This window comes from Eurosta solidaginis, chromosome 5 (assembly GCF_040869045.1).
Source record: "Eurosta solidaginis isolate ZX-2024a chromosome 5, ASM4086904v1, whole genome shotgun sequence".
NCBI classification, from domain to species: Eukaryota; Metazoa; Arthropoda; class Insecta; order Diptera; family Tephritidae; genus Eurosta; species Eurosta solidaginis.
This window is the reverse complement of record NC_090323.1, coordinates 209,312,152-209,336,571: the sequence shown is the minus strand read 5'-3', so window position 1 is coordinate 209,336,571 and position 24,420 is coordinate 209,312,152. Positions and strand designations below refer to the sequence as shown.

Genomic DNA, 24,420 nt, shown 5'->3' with positions numbered 1-24,420 from the left:
AAGGTTGATAGATCGAATAGGCCAAATAAATCAAAATCAAAAGTACCTGCGAGAGAAACACTGGCATTGACAAAACCTAAAAGACGCAGGAAAACGAAACAACGAATTTCCGAGAAAAAATGCGAGGGTAGTTTCAAGCCAGAGCGCACTACTGTGGGGAAACGTGGGAACGATACTGATTATGCAAAGCAAATCCGTCCAGTGCAAGCTCTACGAAGTAGTTCATCGGCCAAACAACAGAGTGTGAAGGAACGAACCAGGGTATTGAGTGGTACGATGAAACACAGGTACCATGAGAACAATAATTCGAAAGGTTTCTTGGCAGGAGATTTGGTACTATTATACAACCCTCACCGGCGGAAAGGTGTTCCATCCAAATTTCGGTGCAGTTGGGAAGGCCCGTACAAGGCTGTGAAGAAGATCAGTGATACCATCTACCGCATACAAAGCATTGAGAAACCACGGAGTAGAAGAGTGGTATATTTGGCGATGCTAGCAGCGTTTAGATCGAGAGATTTGTCTGATCAGGACGATCAGACTTAGTGGAGGGCAGTGTTACGAATATTAGCAAAACTAAGGAGTGTTGCCAGCTCTATGCCGATGCTAAGCAGTGACGTGAATGCATCAATAATTCAATCATCATGTATCTACATAAACGAAACAATAACTGCGTCTACATATATGTACCATGTACGAGTACGAACAGCAGAGAGTCAATGCACAAATACATGCATATATCTGAGATACTCCTATAAGTATGCAATGAGAAAAACTATAAAATTGTGCAATTGTAGTTACAGCTGAGAAGTTTGAGAGCTACTGGACTAGTAGATTCTGGAAGCGTCTAGAAGATGCGAACGAGTAAACCAAAGAGTATAAAAGGCGACAGATGTAGAGGCGCTGTAATTCAGTTTGATTTGAGCTGTCAAGCAGTTACGACTAAGACGATATCTAGCGAGCAATAGCAGTATTATTTTGAAAGTCAGTTTGGTTATTAAGCTATTCGTTGCACAGTTTGAGTGTTATTGTGAAGTATTTTAATAAAGGCCATTTTTCCATTATTCAATATTGGAGTTATTTATTCAACAGTTTAGCTATACGAACCTAGCAAAAGGGCAAATAAGAGGATTTGCAGAAAATTCGTTCCAATATTAAAACCTGTATACCACCAAGGGATTAGGAGAAGCCTATACGCATTTCCCACTACACCCATCGCTAACCTTCTAACAGAATCAGGACTACCGGGTCTCGAAGAACGGTATAATTCATCAATTTACAGACTTTTGCCAAAAACAATGTACAAACAAAACTCAATCATTGACGCTGATGTCACCAAAGCAATGGCCAATAAAAGGCATCAAGGCATCCCAGGCTCCCTTCTGCCATTCATCGCATTATTAGCAATCCGGCGCGAGACCTCTTGGACAGGTCACAACTTAACCATCCGCAAAAACACCTCCGTAGCTCTTCAGCCCAAAATCATGTTTAATGGACCTCGCCAAACTCCCGAAATACAGCACATCCGCCGAAGCCTACCGCCAAGCATTCAACGAGTTAATATCCACATATCGACACCAAAAATATCAAATACTGTACACGAATGCATCAAAAAACGTACACAACTCGGCCTATGCTGTAGTCGATTCCCAAGGACGAACACTCAAGAACAACATCTCCAACGATATAACTTTAATATTCTCCGCAGAAGCAGCTGCTATACTCGAGGCTATACGTCAAAGCAAAGAAAAGCAGAAAAAACTTGTTATATGCACCGACAGCCTAGCAGTACTAAAAGCTATACAAAACCAGTTCAATTCGGATTGGGGATTAGTAAACACAATTCGTGACCACATATACAAAAACAAAAATATAGTACTTATATGGTGCCCAGGACATGTTGGCATAACAGGAAACGAATGTGCTGACAAAGCAGCAAAGCTGGCTTGCATCTCACCAACAATACTTAATTCTTTAACTGAGAAAATTGATTTACAGCGTTACATTCTCCACCAGATAAAGACCGATCACTCACGAATAGCTTCCCTCAATCAACAAGCACACTACAAACCCTATGATATTATTGCAAAACCCATCAATGGAAAACATCAATAAAATCTACAAATACATAAAAGCAATTAATATCAAAATCAGCCCAATTCTAAACGAAAATTCCGTGCGAGTTTTTTCCCTTCTCCCATTCCTCGTATTCTAAATAAAAATTCCTTGTGAGTTTTTTCACTTCTCCCTTTCCTCCTATTCTGAACAATGTTCGAAAAGGCGGAAACCGGTTATGGGAGAAAAGTAGGTATTATGAATGTGAGGGAGAGGGAGATTTCTCTACCATTTCATAGGAGTTTTTTCACTTGTTAAATTAAAGGGAATGCATCAAAATAGTTAAAGGAAATTGGTTCTTTTAAGAAAGAACACTTATTTGTACAAACTTGTGCTAAAATATGTATTTACATTCTACCCCAATATTCTCAATGTTAATACAACAACAACCACAATATTTATTTTAAGTCGAAAAGTATATCATAAGCAACGGTAGAGCTCTTGGTATACATATTTGATGCAGCCATCCAGAAATTGTGCAAGGATTTTTTAATAAGGCTTAAATAGATTTTGGCATATGAAGAAGTAGGAATTCAACTCAACTTGGCCGCCAGAAAATTGCTTTGCTGAACGAAAGCAGGCAACTCCGGCAGATTTGTGTTATGCGGCCGTCTTCTTCTTATGTTCCGCTGTTGATGTTGCTGTGGCACCAATTCATTACTAATTTCAGTGAATATCACATGAAATGCAATTAATACTGTGCATTGTTTATATTTTATTTCTTAATTTCAAACAAATTTGCAACAATAATTAAACTTTTCAATCTTTTAAACAAAATAAGAAATGTGCAACGAAATTTCAATTGACAAAACAGCTGACTTCGAAAATTCGAAATTCCTGTTCCCCAATTATTGTTCTCCCTAGGAGAACAGAATTGGAGGAATTTTTCCGCGGGAATAAAAAAATCCACGAGAACAAAATTCCGCGAGAATATTTAGAATTGGTCTGATAGTGTTAACTATTATAACAAAAATATTATATTTGGACGTAATATTTTGATTTTTAAATAATTTTTAATTTAGTTGTACTTTGAAAATTAAATTTTTGAATACCTTCAAAAATGAAAATTCTAACAAGTATTAAAATATTTAAACTCAAAAATAAATAAAAATAAATTTTTAAAATAAAATAAATATTTGGTTTATTACCAAAGTGCCTTCGACGTGGATGTTCAAAATGGTCGACATCTGGGACGTCCATGTTGTAAATAAGGTCGCGGAGGACTTAGTCGGTGATAATGCCAGGTTTCGCGGGGGGAAAAAACTGGAGAGATCAGGGAGGTAGCCGTTTATTCTGTAGCAAAGCTCATCGATCTGTGGGCCTGGGCCTGTGGCCATTACTGTGCAGTCATCGGCGTAGGAAACGATATAACTCCTTCTGGTGGCGAAGGTAGCTTAGATATGTAGAAATTAAACAAAAGTGGGGATAGGATACCACCCTGTGACACCCCTTGTTTAATTGTTCTTGGTTTTGATGTTTCGCTTCTAAATTGCACCGATGCCTGCCGAGCACCCAGATAATTTGCGGTCATGCCGTCGGAAATATCATAAGCCAGATAAATAACTTTGCATTTAAATGCAGCAAAAACGATTAGAGCCAGATAAATCACCACCCTGTGACACCCCTTGTTTAATTCTTCTTGGTTTTGATGTTTCGTTTCTAAATTGCACCGATGCCTGCCGAGCACCCAGATAATTTGCGGTCATGCCGTCGGAAATATCCTAAGCCAGATAAATAACTTTGCATTTAAATGCAACAACAACGATTTGAGCCAGATAAATCAAGATAGAAGTGTGGTTTAATGTGTTTTACTTTCTGGTCTTTAGTTTGGCAGCGCTGGCTTTAATAAACCTTATTTTTGCAAAAAAAATATATCGCCGCTTGTCAAGTATAAAAGAATCACGACCTCTGCTTCTCAAGTCTCCCAATGATCCAGAGCATTCCCGTGAGAATTGAGCGTGATACGGGGTTAGAAAACTCACTGGATGATGGCTAATGAATGCTACTAATGCCTTTATTCTAGTCTTGTACCAACATTCTACTAACCGGCTATGAAAATGACAAACAGTTTATTGTATTCTGGTGCTGATAATAGGTAAGGTTAAGTTGCTGAACTGAAACACTATGGTAACAGCTCACTACTTAGGCCGCCAATGGGCCCATTGTAATACCCTATACGGTCTCAAAGAGGACCCCTACCCTGCCTAAAGCGGGTCGAACCACTTCGTGGAATTTATATATTTTTCTAGAGCCTTGACTTCATAACTAGGGGCCTCGGCAAGGTAATGTAGAAAAGGTTCACTAAGGATGGCCAACCTACGCGTACTAGGCGCTGGACACGGACAGAGAAGGTGCTGGACACTCTCCTCCTATTCTGAACATATGCAGCTGCGACAATAGTCGAATGTCATTACCCCCGTTCTAGCACCATGCGTGCCTATTAAACAATGCCCTGTTAGAACCCTTATCAGGGACGATAGAACTGATTTGCTTAAAATCAGAAGCACTCTTGTGCGCCCCTTGTTATATGAGGGGCAGGTTAGCCTGGATGTCTCACACGATGATATGGCTGACCATCGTCCATTTGCATTTCTTATAGTGCTTGTGTTCACACGAAGCCTGAAAGTGGCCTAGGGTATACCTACCGAATCATTTCCCGGAAGGATATGGTCTGTGGTGCCTCTTCTGGCCAACTCGTCTGCTTTGCAGTTGCCTTCAATATCCCTGTGCCCAGGTACCCATATAAGGCTGATACTGAAGTGCTGAGCCATCTCGTTAAATGATCTGCGGCAGTGACCGACTTTGCGTTGTCGACGAATGAGGCCAGGGCCTTTAAAGCGACCTGGCTGTCTGAGAAAATAAACACCCGTTTACCATCCTTAGGCATAGACACGAGATGATTCACAGCCCTCTGTATTGCCAGCATTTCCGCTTGGTAAACACTACCGAGACCTCTAGCCTCAGATCCGATGAAAAGAGGCCTGCTCCGACCTTCCCGTCAAGCTTGGAACCATCCGTGAATATGTTGATGGCACCCGGTACCGTATGTTGTCTGGTATTCTAGTCTTTGGTATATATATACTATAGTTTTTAACGAAAACATTCTTTGGCGTGCAGTAGTCAGTGCGTACCGGTTTGGGACTGGGGCGTTCGTGCTCAGGATTGTTGTGTTTCCACTAGATCCCTTTGACCAGAGACCTGTTTCCCTTATACGTAAAGCGGCGATGACCGCTATTTCCTTCGCCACCAGGTCAAGAGGTGGAAGGTATAGCATTGTGTTGAGTGCTTCAGACGGAGTGGAGGCGAGAGCCCCGGTAATGCAGAGCTCCGAACTCCGTTGCGCCTTTTGAATCGCGGTTTTGAAGCATTTTATGATAGGTACTTTTAGCTAGTGCAGGCCACCAGACCAAGGCACCATACAGAAGAATCGGGCGCACAATGGCTGTGTAAATCCAGTAGGCCACCTTAGGGGAGAGCCCCCAGGAGGTGCCAATTGCCCTCTTGCTGGCAGGTGAACAGCGCTACTGCTGCCTTCTTGGATCGCTCCATTATATAGTAACTCCATTATAGCTTCCTATCCAGAATGACTCCCAAATACTTGACTTGATCTCTAAACGCTAAAAACGTACCCCAATGATAATAGCTTTACCAGTAAAATAGGTGTAAGCTTCTTGTTATTTGATTAACCAAAAAAAAAACTCAAAAAGAAATTATTTCCATATTAGTGTACAAAAAGTAGCAAAGTTAATTTAAATTAATTAAACACAAAATTTAGTTCACATTTTCATTTTATTCTCAGATGCGCAATTTGTTTGTTATTAACAGTATAGCCGTGTATGCCAGAATCGCGGTTACATGAACTGGTAACGACTTTTGGTTACATAATACTCCTGTAGCAAATTTACCGGTAACATTATATACATACGTCCAAAGTCATTGGGTGAAGCTAGTTTAAACTGCGAAAAAACTACGTCGTTGCTAATACCACATTTACACTGTACTAAATGCGTCATTTTGGGTGAAAAATTCCAAATGCGAGGCATTTCCTCATACAAATCCATTTCCGTAATGACTCATTTGATCGCATTTCAATCCCATTCGATCTGCAAATGCAATCCACACATCCGATCCACACACGCTTGGCAAGAACACAATGACTAATACCACGTGTCATACTCTTAGTGCTATACCAGAGTTATAAATAGCAGATCGACTTGTTTTTTAAAGTCAAACTAAAAATTCTACCAAAAACTGCTTTGTTTTATTGATATGTGCGAAATTCAAATGAGGTTGTTGGTGTAGCAGTGCTTCGCCCATTCAATAAGCGCAAACGATCCCAAATTGTCATCAATGTCCTCTATCGGGACTCCAAGGAAACTTGCAGTTTCAAAAGGGCTGGACAAGAGTAACAGGGATTCGAATGAGGTCAATGTAAACGCTTTCAAAGTAACTCATTTGGAAGCATGGTGAAATAACCAGCTGAAATAAGCCGTCATTCGGCTATCTAATTATTAGATGAATGTGGGCCCATCGACCGAATTGTTTAACAGGTTAATCATTTGAGTGTCTTCGGTGTTGGCTGCCATAAGCTAGGTTGTTCATATTGCTTATAATTTCATTATATATAAGTTAAATTTGTTCCAAAAACCAAACTAAAACATGTCTTTGTTAAAACAAACAAGGATTTTCCCCTGGGTAGCGTTATATGAATCCTGCTCGCTTCGAATCAGCATCTGTTGGTACCACACCTACTGCCATAGAGCCCGTATATCCCCTGTTGTTGCTGTTGTTGTTGTTGTGGCGATAAGGTTGCTCCCCGAAGGCTTTGGGGAGTGTTATGGATGTGATGGTCCTTTGCCGGATACAGATCCGGGACGCTCCAGTAACACAGCACCATTAAGGTGCTGGCCCGACCATCTCGGGAACGATTTATATGGACACATAAAACCTTCAGGATATTCCTCCCTGGCCACCCCCAAGTTCCATGAGGAGCTTGTTGTTTTTGTTGTTGTTGTAGCGATTAGGTTACTCCCCGAAGGCTTTGAGGAGTGTTATCGATGTGATGGTCCTTTGTCGGATACAGATCCGATACGCTCCGGTAACACAGCACCATTAAGGTGCTGGCCCGACCATCTCGGGAACGATTTATATGGCCACATTAAACCTTCAGGCCATCCCTCCCTCCCCACCCCCAAGTTCCATGAGGAGCTTGGGGTCGCCAGAGCCTCGTCTGTTAGTGAAACGGGATTTGCCGCTCGAAGGTGAGGTTGACAATTGGGTTGGAGAAGCTATATATTGCGCTACACAACCCCTTGAATCCCCCATGAGGAGCTTGGGGTCGCTCTGTTAGTGAAACGGGATTCGCCCCGTATAGGTGAGGTTGACAATTGGGTTTGGAGAAGCCATATGTTGCGCTGGCAACCTGAAGGGTTGCGCTACACAGCCCCTTGAACCTGGTATTTTAGTCGCCTCGTACGACAGGCATACCTACTGCGGGTATATTCTGACCCCTTAAGCCCCCCCCCCCCCCCCCCCCCCCCAACCCCACATATTTTGGCGAATAATAACTTTGCGAGCAAACTCGTTTTTTTATTCAATGCTTAGGTCACGCTTTTCAGTGCGAGTTTAAACTGCAGTTAACCGTGACACTTCGGCCGCTTAAGCTGCGATGAGCAGAAAAATTTTATGTTATCGAACCAAGGGCCAACGTTAAACTCTAGTCAACTTTAACCGGAGTTTAAAGTCGCACTGAAAACCCCGGCCTTAATTAAAGAAATGTAAACTTGCACCGTACCCACTTTGCATTGGCGCTATGCAGAAAACAGTTCCACCAATGCCTTACTTAGAAAGCTATTTATATTTCAACTCCTACAGCTGGAGACATTGGTGCTTTATCGGTAACCGTATCGGTAACCTTATAACAGCTGATTCGACCAATCTTATCAGAATCAATGCAATCGATTATTGGTGCTGCTAAAGTCGTAACCGTATCGTAGCCAACCAATTGGGTTTTGGTTTACTGTCGTAACGATAAACAGCTGATTACGTTAGGGATACGGATACAGCGATACGACATACGGCACCAATGACTCCAGCTTACTTTATGAAAGCATGTAAAAATGTTACTATCTTCGGACAGTTGAAAATACACACGTACCTTTTCATATAGCCAACATCTGCTGTCTTTTTCTATTTACTTCACCCGATAATTTCACCATGTTTGGAAGTGCGCATTTGGACCAATGTAAATAATACAAGTTTGAAAAAGTATTTTTCTAAAACGACATTATAATTTCTAAATGACTTCAATATGAAGGATTAGAATATAGGAGTTCAATATGATTGATGCCCAGCACGACTTTTTATCAGATTGACCAGTTGATGCAACGTTTCTTGATAGTTCAAATCTGGTTGGTTACGATTTCCTTTGCGTTTTTTTCCATTTCTTTTATTTATTCCAGCCGATTTCTTTTTCTTCTTTTTTTTAGTCCCCTTCTCTTCAGGCACATAATCAGGGTCATATGATTCATCTGAATCGTTATCTCCATAATCCTGACCATGGCCATTTCCATCATCATCACCGTTGCGTCTACCATAGTTGTTCTCCTCATCAAAGTTGTTATAAATGTCACCGGCTGTGCTAGGACCGGTTGACGTTGACTGTTGTTGGTATGGTGTTACATCATTTCTCGCTGCGGCTTCATCTTCTTCACGCCAAATTCTTTCTTTCTCCATTTGTTTAGCTTCTTGTACTGACATGCCTTGAGCTATCAAATTTCTTATGTTCTCTTTTTGTTGAGCGTTCCAATAGACATATCCTTTTTCTCTTGCTGTTTTTGTATTTTTAATGTACTTTTCCTCTTCGTTTTCAGGTACGAGTATAAAGTCATGTAAATGACTAGTACTGGTAATATTAACCGTGCGAGGATAAAGAACACCACGCCAAATTCTATCTACTATAACTGGTATTCTCATTTTTGTCGATTTATGACCTTCCTGTGCAGCCTGTTGAACAATAACTAGATAGTAGATATATTTCGTTTAACTTAGCCTTACTTACCTGCGTATAGTCTACCTCACGTATACGCATATAGCTAGGTTCCTCCTCGTTCTGTGAAAAAGACCCTCGAATTATGAGACGACCAACACCATGATTCGGCAAATCGGCCAGAAGCTTCCAAAGAGGTTTACCATTATAACGCAGTTGCGGATGCCTGAGAGGTCCTCGTTTCATTCTTCGCCCTCCCATTAGCCAATTCTTTATTTTGGTGTTTGTAATAGAAGTTCTCCAATTTTTAAATGTTTTAGTGAAAATTTTTTAATCAATGCAAATTTGACAACCAAGTCTTGTATCCATGGAGGAACTATACAAGGTGGCAGCACGGTGACAGCTAATTTGTACTTTTTTAATTTGGTTTAATACATCAACCATTGTGAATGATAACTAAGTGTGATATCTTCTGAATAGACGTCAAAATTCCAAAGTGATTGGATCACCTGATTTGTAATTGCCTATCGCTGTCTCATTCTTTATCTCTTTCTATCACCCGCTGAAGATAGGCGCCGCCATATTGAACACCCTGTCAGGCAGTTGACAGATAAGATATCACACTTAGTCATCATTCACAATTATATCAACTTCTGGAGCAGTAGGAGTTTGACATTAGTCCATCGATTTTCAAAAACAAACTACATGCAGCTTTTATTTATGTTTGTGGGTATGTCACCATGCTGTAACCTTCTATGGTTCCGCCATGCTTGTATCTTCGGCAAGGCGAATTCAGTTCCAACGCTTGTTATCCCATCAGCTGATTGCTTCTTCTTGATAATTTTGCATACAACACCAAGGCGAATTCATTACAGGTGGTTTTATACCATCAGCTGATTGCTTCTTCTTGATAATTTTCCATACGAAGCCTTGTACAACAAAATGTCAGTTAATCGAAATCTATCAAAATTTTCTTTTGACTTGACATTCTTCTGCACGGCGAATTGGTTGAATTGGCTTTGCCACCACCTGGTATGGATTCACCTTGACAACGCCTTGAACTACAACATCACAAATCACACACACAAGATTTCGCATGTAGTTAGTCCATCGATTTTCAAAAACAAAGTACATGTAGCTTTTATTTATGTTTGTGGGTATGTCACCATGCTGTAACCTTCTATGGTTCCGCCATGCTTGTATCTTCGGCAAGGTGAATTCAGTTCCAACGCTTGTTATCCCATCAGCTGATTGCTTCTTCTTGATAATTTTGCATACAACACCCATCAGCTGATTGCTTCTTCTTGATAATTTTCCATACAAAGCCTTGTACAACAAAATGTCAGTTAATCGAAATCTATCAAAATTTTCTTTTGACTTGACATTCTTCTGCACGGCGAATTGGTTGAATTGGCTTTGCCACCACCTGTTATGGATTCACCTTGACGACGCCTTGAACTACAACATCACAAATCACACACACAAGATTGCGCATTGCGCATGTAAACAAAAGATCAGTTTTTTTTTATGGGCAATTTTTACGTCATTTTCCTTTAGCTCTTACTTTTTTCTCTTTTTCTTTCGTTCGCTCAACCAGTCATGTGTGACGTAGTTGCGCAGGACGAAGCAATTTTCAACTCGTGAATGCGCAATTTTCTATGTGTGATTTGTGGTACAACATGTCAGTCAAGGCGAATTCAGTAGAGGTGGTGTTATCCCAACAGCTGATTGCTTCTTCTTCTTGATTATTTTTCATACAAAGCCTTGTACAACAATTTCAGTTAATCGAAATCAATAAAAATTTTCTTTTCACTTGACATCCTTCTGCACGGCGAATTGGTTGAATTCGCTTTGCCACCACCTGGTATGGATTCGCTTTGATGTCAGTTAATCCAAGGCGAATCTATACCAGGTGGTGGCAAAGCGAATTCAACCAATTCGCCGTGTGGAACAATGTAAATCAAAAGAAAATTTTCATTGATTTCGATTAATTGCTATGTTGTAGTACAAGGCGCTGTATGCAAAATTATCAAGAAGAAGCAATCAGCTGATGAGATAACACCACCTGTAATGAATTCGCCTTGCTTTGCCACCACCTGGTATGGATTCGCGTCTTTGACATTTTAGACATCAATTTTTTTGATTTCCAGCGAGTTACTCGCCACTCGTAGCAGACTAGTGGGTCTTATTTATTTATCCTCTTTGGATCAAGTGTTGTGTTTGCTGAAAGCGCCCATTGTTTTTTATTTATGATCTTCAACGTCATCCTTGTTTATCATTTTTTTCACATTGTCAGCTAAGAAATATTGATAATTTCCTAACTTAATATGGGAAGAAAACGTGGAAGAAAAAAAGGAAGACGTAGAGAAAAGCGCCGTTTGGCATATCGTGGTACGCAACTTTGGAAATTGCTGTCCAATTTGCCAAATAATGGTGTTGGGCGACTTATTATTCGAGGCTCTTTTAGATGGACACAGGAGGAACCTTGCTATATGCGTGTTCTAGAAGTTAATTTGGATAAAAAAATTGTAAGTCGTCAAAGCTTATACAAATAGTTACTACTAAAAGATTTTTTGTTCTCTATACAGGCACATAGGAAAACTGGAAAATTTAAGATACCAGTCAAGGTGGAAAAAATTTGGCGCGGAGTATTACAACCTCGTCCCGTTAATATTCAAAGTGTCAGCTATTTAGATGATTTTATACTCGTACCTAAAAATGAAGAGGAAAAATATATGAAACATACAAAAACACCCAGGGAAAAAGGTTATGTCTATTGGAACGCTCAGCAAAGACAGAACATAAGAAATATGGTAGCTCAAGGCATACCATTGGCAGAAGCTAAACAAAAGGAAAAGGAAAGAATTTGGCGTGAAGAAGATGAAGCTGCAGGTACTACAAGGTCCCAACAACAAGCAATGTCCTCTTGCCCTAACTCATCAGTTGACATCGTCTATGACAACTATGATGATTGTGAAGATGAGAATGGGACAGATGACTCTTTTGATAACAATGAGCCTAAGAAATATTCGATAGAAATAACACATCCAAAGTCAGTAAATGAGCCAGACTCTAGATTAGAGAGACAACAACAAAATTCTACAATCGCATACATGGCCGACAAGGAATATTCACTTCAGCAAAACTCTCCCAGACCTTCAAGAAGTGTTGATAATTTCACGGCTCAACAATATAAAATAGTTGAAAACAGGCAAGATGTTACCTATCAGGAACCTTATTCCTTTCACTCTCGAAAATATAACTTAAATTACGATAATTTTACTGCGGAACAATATCAAAAAGTTGGATATTTGCAAAATGACGATACTATTCAAGAACCTACATCTTTTAATGGTCAAAGAGACAACTTAAATTATGATAATTTTGATGAGGAAAAATATCAAAGAGTTGGATATAATCAAAATGCCGTTAGACATCAGGAATCTCCATTTTTTGATGATCAAAGAAGCAACTTAAATTATAATAATTTCTCCGCCGAACACTACCACAGAGTTGGATACGGGCAGAATGATGTTACAAATCAAAAACCCAAATCTTTTGACGGTCAAAGGAATAACTTCAATTACGATAATTTTGCTGCGGAACAATATCAAAGAATTGGAGACAATCAAAGCGCCGTTATATATCAGGAACTTAAATATTTGTATGATCAAACAGATAAGTTAAATTACGATCAAAAAGATGGAAACAGACAAAATTCTATCACTGCAAAACAACAACAAAGAATTGAAAACATGGTAAGACGTGGTATGCCGCCCGAAACGGCTGTACAAATGGAATTGGAGAGACTGATAGCTTTCCACAGGGCACGTGAAAATTAGAGCATACAAGCAGAACTATATAGACTGAGCGCATGTAATCAGGTTAATGATTATTTATTCTTTTAGAATAATGTTGATCCATCTAAAATTTAACTTGAATAAATTAGATTCAAAGACAATTTTACCTTATTGATAAAATCTATAATTTAAAGGACAGCGTCCGTTTCGTCACTCACATGTTGTTGTTGTTGTAGCAATGCTCGCCCCACCTAATAGCCGCGACCGATCACAAATTGTCATCAATATCCTCTAACGGGAGTCCAAGGAAACTTGCCGTTTCAACAGGGGTGGACCATAAGGAAAGGGGTGTTAGAGGCGTTGGTTCCACATTACAATTAAAGAGATGGTTGGTGTCATGTGGGGACACATTGCAAGCAGGGCATACATTTTGTATGTCGGGGTTGATTCTGGATAGGTAAGAGTTTAACCTGTTACAGTATCCAGAACGAAGTTGAGCAAGAGTGACACGCGTTTCCCTGGGGAGTATGCGTTCCTCTTCTGCGAGTTCTGGATATTTTTCTTCGAGTACTGGATTCACCGGGCAATTCCCGACATAAAGGTCCGACGCCTGTCTATGGAGTTCACCAAGGACCTGCTTGTGTTTTTCCGCTTCATACGGCTGGGTTCTCAGGTGCCGTATTTCCTCAAAATGCTTACGGAGATGACTCCTTAGGCCCTAAGGCGGTGCTGGTTCGTCAATCAGATGTATGTTGGGATGCCCAGGTTTCTGGGTATTCAACAGAAACTGTTTGGTCAGCATCTCATTTCTCTCCCTGATGGGGAATATTCTCGCCTCATTATGCAGATGGTGTTCTGGGGACATAAGAAGACAGCCCGTGGCGATTCTGAGAGCAGTATTTTGGCAGGCCTGTAGTTTCTTCCAGTGGGTGGTTTTTAGGCTTGGCGAACATATGGGTGACGCGTAGCACGTAATCGGCTGGCTAATTGCTTTGTATGTGGTCAAGAGCGTTTCTTTATCTTTTCCCCAGGTACTGCCAGCAAGGGATTTGAGGATTTTATTACGGCTCTGAATTCTTGGAACAATTGCGGTTGCGTGCGCACCAAAATGTAGATCCTGATCAAACGTCACACCCAAGATTTTGGGGTGTAGGACAGTCGGTAGCGTAGTGCCATCGACGTGGATGTTCAATATGGTCGACATTTGGGGCGTCCATGTTGTAAACAAGGTCGCGGAAGATTTAGTCGGTGACAATGCCAGGTTTCGCGAGGCGAAAAAACTGGAGAGATCAGGGAGATAGCCGTTAATTTTATTGCATAGCTCATCGATCTTTGGGCCTGGGCCTGTTGCCATTATTGTGCAGTCATCGGCGTAGGAAACGATTGTGACTCCTTCCGGTGGTGAAGGTAGCTTAGATATGTAGAAATTAAACAAAAGCGGGGATAGGACACCACCCTGTGGCACCCCTTGTTTAATTCTCCTTTGTTTTGATGTTTCGTTTCTGAATTGCACCGATGCCTGCCGACCACCCAGATAATTTGCGGTCCACCTTTTAAGACATGGGGGAAGGGTGGATCCTTCCAGGTCTTGCAGTAACGAGCCATGGTTGACCGTATCAAAAGCTTTTGATAGGTCTAACGCTACGAGTAATGTTCTATGGTGGGGATATTGATTCAAACCGCAATTTATCTGGGTGCTAATAACATTTAGCGCGGAGGTAGTGCTATGGAGTTTTCTCAAGCCATGCTGATGAGGGGCTAGCTGCAAATGTGCTTGGAAATAAGGGAGCAAAATGGCTTCAAGCGTCTTTGACACTGGCGATAGGAGAGATATCGGACGATATGACTCACCTACGTTAGCTGGTTTCCCAGGCTTTAGTAGCGGGACCACCTTGGCCATTTTCCATTTCTCGGGTATGACAAAGGTGGAAAGAGACAGGTTGAAGACATGCGCTAAATATTTGAAACCCTCTTTCCCTAGGTTTTTAAGCATCGGCATGGCTATGCCGTCTGGGCCCACTGCTTTGGATGGTTTAGCGCGACCAATGGCGTCCTCAACCTCTCTAGCGGTGATGGTAATTGGTGACGCGCTGAGTTTGTGTTTATGTGCGTGTCTATTGGCTCTCCGTCTATCTTTGTCGACCGTAGGATGCATTATATATTGTCGGCAGAAAGCGCTCGCGCATTTTTTCGCATCCGACAGCACCTTATCGCCAAAGGCGATGGAAACTTTGTCTTTGTGCTTAGTCGGATTCGATAGGGACTTTACGGTGGACCAAAGTTTACCTACACCGGTAGAGAGGTTACAACCTCTTAGGTGCTCTTCCCATTTCGCCCGCTTGTGTTCGTCCACAAGCAATCTGATGCGTTGGTTTATATCCCTTATTTGGGGGTCGCCTGGATCAAGCTGTCTTATAAGGTCGCGTTCCCTCGCTAAGCTCGCGGCCTCCGCCGGGAAGTGGGGCCGGATTTCGGGAATTCTCCCGGCGGGAATGAAATGTGCCGAGGCGGATTCAATGACCTTACGGAAGGCACGCTCCCCTTGGCGGGCATCAGTCTGGATAGGGAGGGCAGCAAAGCTGCTGTCTGTTGCAGATTTATATTCTTCCCACTTGCGATTGTTGCCAGTGAGTAAGGCCTCGATATTAGGGCGGTATCCACTGGGGCAACAGGTGACAGGAGGCATGTAGATGTTGATGATTTCTAGATTTGCATCGCCTGACCGGACAGATAGGCCTTGACGTTCTAAGACATTGTCACTGCGGTCGATGCCAGGATCAAATATATGATATTGCACAGAGTGGTGTATGATAAACGCGAGGCCGCCTCCATTTCCGCTCTCGCGGTCTTTCCTGTGGACATTATAACCAGAGCAGGTCTGCAATGCAGATCTTGCTGTGAGTTTAGTCTCTTGAATCGCAGCAATGCGGATGTTGTGCCGCTTCATGAAATCGACTATCTCCGTAATGTTCCCAGTTAGTCCATTACAGTTGAACTGCAGAATTCTGAAGTGCAGAATTCGTCACTCACATAATATCTTATGGTGTACAGCCTAGATAGAACTCAATCATTTCCTAGCTTATCTACATCTACCTTGAAGAGTGAAACTTCGGATAGTGCCCACTATAATTCAGGCTAGCTGGAAAGATAAACTTGCCAAAAGAATTCATGATAATATCACCTAGCGCAGGCCGCATATAATGCCTACAGGTCAGACGTGAGAGAAGTATTGGTAGCAGCTTGGCATATAAATCTCATGGCACAGAGTAATTTAACGAAGACGTGTACATAGATCTATGTATACTACCTGCCAATTCCTGTCCGATAAACGAATCCATAGTAGTACATTACTGTGGGAGAAAATCACATATTTCTTCGTGACTTCAAATCATAATCGCGACAGCCTGTTAGCCGCAGTTCTCTGCGCAAATAGCGCAACCAGTGCACACACCGGGATACTTGAGCCGTGTAATTGGCGTATTAGCCAAGTGTAGAGGAAAGGGCCTAGCAGAGTAAAAAAATGACCAAACCTTTAAGGATAGTTTCTCAGGTTCAATGATTTGGCTCGGACGGGACTTAAAGTCCCACAAATTTTTTCTAATTTCTAAAAAAAAAACTCAATTCAATACGTGGGTAAAGGCGTTTTCAATAGAAACAAGGATGAAACTGAAGAATCAAGAAACTTCTTAAAACACCGCGTTAGAAACTACTACTGGGGGTCTAGATAAGAAAGACATAGGTTCTAGACGTAAACTTGTGTCATAGCGGAGCAACTGCGGTCTGAGGTAGCTTCAATTTATACAGGCTAAAGCCCTACTGCAAGTATGTGCAAGCGACACGATAATTCAGGAAAACTAAATCCACTTATAACAAGACTTAAACCCAGTGAAAAGATCTTGATGAGAATCCTTTCTGATCATTGCTCCATGGGAGCAAATTATCACTTCATTAAATCCAATTAATGGGGCAAAACTTAAATTATTCCATTGGAGCAATTTGCACTTTTGGTAATGTTATACAAGACGGTTTCTTTTATTCTAAATTTATCAAAGGTTGTATCAAAAGACGCTTTGCGATCCTTGTTTTGCACAGAACACATCTCTGCTTTGGCTGCGGCTTATAACAATAACCCTGGGTGGGTCCAACACCGGTTTGCGGATCATAATTATATCCGCGCAGAAAACCTTTCTGCATTAGTGTGTGTGCGTGTAGAAGTCTGGCAAAATGCAATCACATGATTTGAACCACTTTTTGGCCTATATCTTTTGACAGAAATAAAATATTTTATTTTCGCTCTAGGATTCTAAAAATATAATGAAAAACACTGATGTGATAGTTGCAAGTAGGGGACTTCCGGACGGAATACAATTTTCGCTTGTGGATCCTCAAACTGGACGTTAAAAAGGTCGACAATAAAAAAAAAAACAGGGAATGCATCATATTGAAAGACCTTGTCAAAAAATAAGAATAAAAATGTACATTAAATAAAATAAAAAATATTATTGATAGATAAACAAGTTTTTTAATGTGATAAGAAAATTAGCATCACATTCCAAGAATAAATTTATTGTTATCGACATAGATTAGATTGATACGAATCTTTTGCTTACGCTCTCATATTTTCGCTCTCACGAGGGATTTATCTTCTAGTTGTTGCTGGCAACAATCACAGATAAATCCCTCGCGCCAGCTGAAGCGGGTGCCAGAACAAAAAATGTGCCAGCCAAAACGAAAAACGTGCCAAAAATTTTGGTAAACTTTAGTTTGACCTACAACTGTAGAATAGCGTTCAAAAATTATGGGAAAAAGGATAAAAATACTTGTTTTAGTATTATTAGTTCGAAGCGGAGGGTAAATATTATTTCCCATTCAAAAGTTATCACTAAAAATAGGTTTTGTAAATATGAACTCCCGATGCAACCAGTCCATTTTGATCACAGAACCTGGAACGTCAGACATGCAGTGTAAGCCCCATCCATCAAACAATGTTAACCATTATATCATAGGTCCGATTTACTGAAATTTCAAAAGAATATATGGTTTTCACTGAGAGTTAAATGCGTTACAATATTTGACTAATTAATTTAATCGAAATGTAAATTTTACTTAGATTTGTTTATATTTAACTCTAACTAGTATTATTGTAAAATAACTTTAAGGAAATAAATATTTTACGACTATCATTTTATTAAATTATTGAAACTATAATCGCCGAAATTTATGTCAAAAATCCCCATTTTCAGATCTATTCATTTTTGTTTGGAGTGGCATCATTGATAAATGTTATAAAAAATGTGCATTATGACAGCGCTTTCTCGAAACAAAGAGTTGCAAATCCATTCATCTATGGTTATCGATACTCTCGATATTGCCATCGAATATTTTTGCAGCTCTAATTACACCGAATTTAAGGGCGAATTAATGGTGACTTATAACCATGAAGCCATAACCAGATAAAACAGCTGATCGAACCTACCTTATGGAAATCAATGTAATCGATTAATGGTGCCACACCATAACGCTAACGCCATAACCATACCATAGCCAACCAGTTGGTTTTTGGTTTCTCGCCATATCCATAAGCTAAAAATATTTGAGTTTGTGAATTTAATAACTTTTTGTATATTTTATTCGTTGTTTTGTATACGTTATGACTAAGAGACTTATTTTTTATGGAATGTGTTCGTAATTTTTTGCGTTTTCTTCATTTTTATGAAATTTTTTTTTTTTTTTTAGGATAAGGCATCATTAATCGATGACATTGGATAATTGATGCCTTAATCTAAAAATCTCATAAAAATAAAGAAAACGCAAAAAATTACAAACATATTCCACAAAAAATAACTCTCTTAGTCATAACGTATCCAAAACAACGAATAAAATATACAAAAAGTTATTAAATTCACAAACTCAAATATTTTTAGCTTATGGATATGGCGAGAAACCAAAAATCAATTGGTTGGCTATGGTATGGTTATGGCGTTAGCGTTATGGTATGGCACCATTAATCGATTGCATTGATTTCCATAAGGTAAGTTCGATCAGCTGTTTTATCTGGTTATGGCTTTATGGTTATGTCACCATTAATTCGCCCTTATGGTATGGGTATGGCGTTAGCGTTATGGTATGGCACCACTAATCAATTACATTGATTTCCATAAGGTAGGTTCGATCAGCTGTTTTATTTGGTTATGGCTTAATGGTGACTTATAACCATAAAGCCATAACCAGATAAAACAGCTGATCGAACCAACCTTCTGGAAATCAATGTAATCGATTAATGGTGCCATATCATAACGCTAACGCCATAACCATACCATAAGGTCGAATTAATGGTGATGTATAACCATAAAGCCATAACCATATAAAACAGCTGATCGAACCTACCTTATGGAAATCAATGTAATCTATTAATGGTGCCATACCATAACGCTAACTCGATTACAGTGATTTCCATAACGTAGGCTCGATCAGCTGTTTTATCTGGTTATGGCTTTATGGTTATAAGTCACCATTAATTCGATCCTTAATTGGCCTTAAGGAAGTTTAATTAGCCCTTTAGTTTTTGCAGATACATTTTTATAAGCAAATAATAAACTAGATAATAATAAACTGGTGTTGATCTTGAAGGCAATTCCAAGGCGAAAAAAAAACATCGGTGGATATGGGAAGAAATAGAAAACGTAAAGCAGGGCACCGTCCTCGTTACCGTGGTACATGCCTCTGGAAACTATTGTCTAATCTTCCAAATGATGGCGTTGGTCGGCTTGTAACTAGAGGTTCTTTTAAATGGACCGTTGAGGAACCTTGTTATATGCGCGTTCTGGAAGTTGATTTAAATCAAAAAACTGTAAGTCCTTATCGCCAAAACTTATGTTTGTATAAGATGTACTAGCAAGTTGATTTCGCCTCCACAGATGCATAAGAGAACTGGTAGAGTTAAGATACCTGTCAAGGTGGAAAGAATTTGGCGTGGTGTAATTCAACCTCGCCCGGTTAATATTTTAAGTACGAGTTATTTAGAAGATTTTATTCTTGTACCTAAAAGTGAAGAAGAAAAATATATAAAAAATACGAAAACACCAAGAGAAAAAGGCTATGTATATTGGAACGCTGAACAAAGGCAAAACATAAGAAATATGGTAGCTCAAGGCATTCCATTGGACGAAGCTAAGCAAAGGGAAAAAGAGAGAATATGGTGCGAAGAAGATGAAGCTGCAGCAAAAAATGGCTTTCCATTAAAAGAACAAGATTCAATGCCATCTGGTGCTAACTCATCCAGTGCCATCGTGTATGACAACTATGATGAGTTTGAAGATGGGAACGAGACAGACGACTCTTTTGGCGATAATGGGCCCGAGGAAATTGAGATAGAAATTAAAAAAAGAAATACAAATCAGCTGCTAGATTGTAGATCAGAGCAACATCAAAATTAATTTCAATAGAACCTACCCAGACCTTCGGGAAGTGGTGGGAATTTCACTTCTGAACAGTATCAAATATTTGGAAACAGGCAAAATATCTCTTCACCTCAAGACCCTAAACATTTTTATTCTCAAACATAACGAAAATTACAATAACATTAATGCAAATGAAAGAGTTTAATTTATGATAAGATGCGGTATGACGCCTGAAACTGCTGCACAAATAACTGGAAGGGGGGCGACAAAGAGCTTTTCAATGGGATGGTAACAACCAGACCTGTTAAAAAATGATAACTAATGGTAATGATTAGCCGTCATTGATTATTTTCTTTAAACGTCATTTAATGATTACTTGCCATTTTCAATTTTTAATGATTACTTTTCAATTAATTAAAAAAATAAAAATAATATGATTTTTTACGTTTATTGAAAAAAATCAAAAAAAATCAAAAGTAATCAAAAAAAGGCCTTTTTGATTACTTTTAATTTTTTCGATTATTTTTTGTATTTTTATTATTTTTTTTTTTATTACTTCTGATTATTTTTTCGCTTTGTTGAAAGAAAAATTCTCGTTGCATGCACGGAATAATTTCTACATACAAGTACATTTTAGGATGCAATATTAAATCGTAACCGCTTATCGAGTCAAATATATACATGCAACATATAGAGCAATGGTATATGAGCGTTGATCTAAACATATTCTCCGGTAAGTATATACACGTGCATAATTTGCTACACTCAATATATAAAATAATAACGATCCTCTATGGTTCATCCTTAAGTCAAGCCAATTTTGTTTTGTATACAAAATTAATATATCCACTATTTTAGATTACGTTATGGCTATGCACTGATTGTTTTGTAATCAAAGTTTATCATATTGTTCGCTTTATTTTAGTAATATTAGTTTCATATCATCGCCAGTGTGGGGCATTGTTCACCAACAAAAGGTGGGCTTAAAAATTTGGTACAAAATGAGCTGTATAGCTATCTGGGTGATTCATGTGCTAGCATGGGCATTTGGAAAACACGAAGTGCGTTGAAAGAAACTGCAAAACTCTTCGACACGTCTTTAACTTTTTCTGCTCCTGTTGAGCGACTATTTTCCTTTGCAGGAATTATAAATACTCCAAGGCGTCAGTCTTTGTCGGACGTTTCATTCGAAACCTTAACTTTATTGAAAGCAAATGCAAATTTGTTATAATGACTAAAACAACTTTTAGATAATGAATATATGTACATAAATACCTCTTATATTACTTTCATTTAATTTTTGATTTCCATCGAAATATCGTTATTTTTGGCAATGTTAATTTAATGAAACAATTTTTAATTGATGCAAATAATTGTTAATTAGGTACACATTTCATAACATCACCACTTCTGTTTAAAACATCAAATTGTGCAATTTTTACGTTTACAAAAACGCATATATATAAAATTAATAAAAAATAACATGAAATTACTAAAATTTACATTTTCTAACTGTACCATTGAGCATGTAAATTAAATTTGGGACGAAACCTCACTTTTCTGTAATTTCCGTTTTTAATACTAAAAATATGGCTCCCTATGCAAAACTTAAGATTTTATAGAAAATATCCTAGACAACCAACCGTTATCCAATCAAAGTTAATATACTCTGTGTGCAAAGCACGCTGAGTATAAAAATATCGCTCACTATGCTAAACCTAAAATTTTATAGGAAATATCATAGACGTAATCATAAGGAAATAAAAAGAAGCTTCAATCTAAAGTACATGGACATATGTTAATAAATTTATCTGGGATATAACCTTTTGTTAGACAACTAATCATGATGATGAATGACAACTTAGAGGACCGCTCCAGTTGGAAGTGAAGCTATCAACCATCAACCTAAGTAGTATTATTTATTTATTTATTTATTTATTTGTTAGTCTAAAAATTTTACAATTAATCAGACTAAATATGAATGAATGAATGAATATAAATGCGGATTACAGTGTAAAATTAACAAGCATACATAGTGAGCAAAATTATATTATAAAATATGTATATACATACATATATTATTGAAACAGTTGTCGGGATGGACTGTGATGCCGAGCAACGGAATTGATTATCAGTGCTGTCGGAATGGACGTGATTTCGAGCAGCTGATGTATATTTAACACACAATAGTAGGGCTGCGATATGTGGGAGGTTGGAAAGGACGTGATTCCAAGCCACCCGCCCAAAGTAACTATTGATTATTAGTGCTGTCGGAATGGACGTGATTTCCAGCAGCTGATGTATATTTAACACACAATGAGTAGAGCTGCGATGTGTGGGAGGTTGGAAAGGACGTGATTCTAAGCCACCCGCCCAAAGTAGCTATTGATTATTAGTGCTGTCGGAATGGACGTGATTTCGAGCAGCTGATGTATATTTAACACACAATGAGTAGAGCTGCGATGTGTGCGAGGTTGGAAAGGACGTGATTCCAAGCCACCCGCCCAAAATAACTGGAGCAGGTAACATATTTAGTTTAACATGTGATTTTGAAACAGTTATGAGTTCAATGCAGTGAGTATATATTTTTTTATACTGTAAAGTGTGTCGCAAGTATCAATATTATTGCAGTGATTATTGAAATCCTGACACAGACAACGAAGAGGTTCATGCATTTGAAAATTCGATCTACATGTTTTTAAATATAGCGGTTGGAAATACCGAGAGGGCCTAAAAGGGACATTAAACATCACCTCGCCAAGCAGAAATGGATTGTTTATCATCCCCCTTAATAGTTTTACCATAAATAAAACGCCAAGCATCTCCCTACGGCTCTTACTCATACATATTGTTTTGTCATAAAACAATACGCACTCCCCAGGTATTCATCGGAAACACTTATAAACACGATAATTTGTAGGTGGGTATGTACATATGTACATATGCACCCATATGCCTAGATATGCGGTCACGATATACCGGTGCATCCTCCAATGTACTTGTGTGTACAAAACAATCAGTGCATGGCCATAACGTAATCCAAAATAGTGGATATATTAATTTTGTGTACAAAACAAAATTGGCTTGACTTAAGGATGAACCATAGAGGATCGTTATTATTTTATATAATGAGCGTAGCAAATTATGCACGTGTATATACTTACCGGAGAATATGTTTAGATCAGCGCTCATATACCATTCGCCCTATATGTTACATGTATATATTTGTCTCGATAAGCGGTTGATTTAATATTGCATCCTAAAATGTACTTGTATGTATAAATTATTCCGTGCATGCAACAAACGAGAATTTTTCTTTCAACAAAACAGAAAAATAATTAAAAATAATCAAAAAAAATCAAAAATTATCGAAAAAATCAAAAGGCGTTTTTGATTACTTTTGATTTTTTTCAATAATCGGTAAAAATTATAATTTTTTTTATTTTTTTCTAATGGTAATCAATTAGTAATTGCTTTTTACGGAAAACAATTGAAATAATCATTGGCCATTAAAATAGGCATCTAATTAATTGATTACTAATGCTAATTCAAATTTAACAGGTCTGGTAACAACTATTACCAGTAGTACGGGATAGAGTTAGCGCACCTAATGAATTTTATCATAGCTTAGTATTAATAAACAATGTAATCAGAAACAATTCCCATATATATATGTATGTGGTGTTTTTACTCATTTAGATTATTATTGATCCATCTACATAAGAGTGTTTCCAACGTTACGGCTACTCCATGCTGGCACGGGTATTGCATTAAAAAAATATCTTTTTGCTATAAACGGCATTCATCTACTTCAATCCAAGCAAAATATATTTTTCATAAGCGATACACAGCTACTTTGTGGCGACCTAAATTGGCTGTTCGGATGATGCGAAAACCTACCTCATATTTGGGGTGATATAGTACTTGCTACGAATTTAGCGAATGGTATTTATGCTGCAAAAAAATATTGTAGGAATGATGAATAAAGGATTTACAAGGTTTATAACTACATTAATTTTAATTGATATTAGAGAAAAATTGTAAGTTTACAAACGGCGAAGGTTACTAGGACATGTTTCTGAATTTCACTTCTTCATCAGCTAGCTTTTCGGGAGCTGAG

The 24,420-nt window shown here is 38.8% G+C and overlaps 2 protein-coding genes and 1 long non-coding RNA gene across 3 annotated transcripts; 2 read left to right on the top strand and 1 right to left on the bottom strand.

Annotated features, from left to right (window-relative positions):
- Positions 1 to 8,380: 8,380 nt before the first annotated feature.
- LOC137233539 (uncharacterized) lies at positions 8,381 to 9,489 on the bottom strand. Its single transcript, XM_067756629.1, has 2 exons — positions 9,173 to 9,489; positions 8,381 to 9,117 (listed from the first exon to the last, which is right to left on the bottom strand). The coding sequence occupies exons 1-2, from the start codon at positions 9,359 to 9,361 to the stop codon at positions 8,446 to 8,448; spliced, it is 861 nt and encodes a 286-aa protein (XP_067612730.1). The 5' UTR covers positions 9,362 to 9,489; the 3' UTR covers positions 8,381 to 8,445.
- Positions 9,490 to 11,234: 1,745 nt separating this feature from the next.
- Positions 11,235 to 13,061, top strand: LOC137233518 (uncharacterized). The gene is made up of 2 exons (XM_067756591.1): positions 11,235 to 11,628; positions 11,689 to 13,061. The coding sequence occupies exons 1-2, from the start codon at positions 11,428 to 11,430 to the stop codon at positions 12,940 to 12,942; spliced, it is 1,455 nt and encodes a 484-aa protein (XP_067612692.1). The 5' UTR covers positions 11,235 to 11,427; the 3' UTR covers positions 12,943 to 13,061.
- A 7,274-nt stretch (positions 13,062 to 20,335) lies between these two features.
- Positions 20,336 to 23,971, top strand: LOC137252347 (uncharacterized). Its single transcript, XR_010953538.1, has 2 exons — positions 20,336 to 21,033; positions 21,226 to 23,971. It is a non-coding gene; the product is annotated as an uncharacterized lncRNA (long non-coding RNA).
- The last annotated feature ends 449 nt before the right edge of the window (positions 23,972 to 24,420 follow it).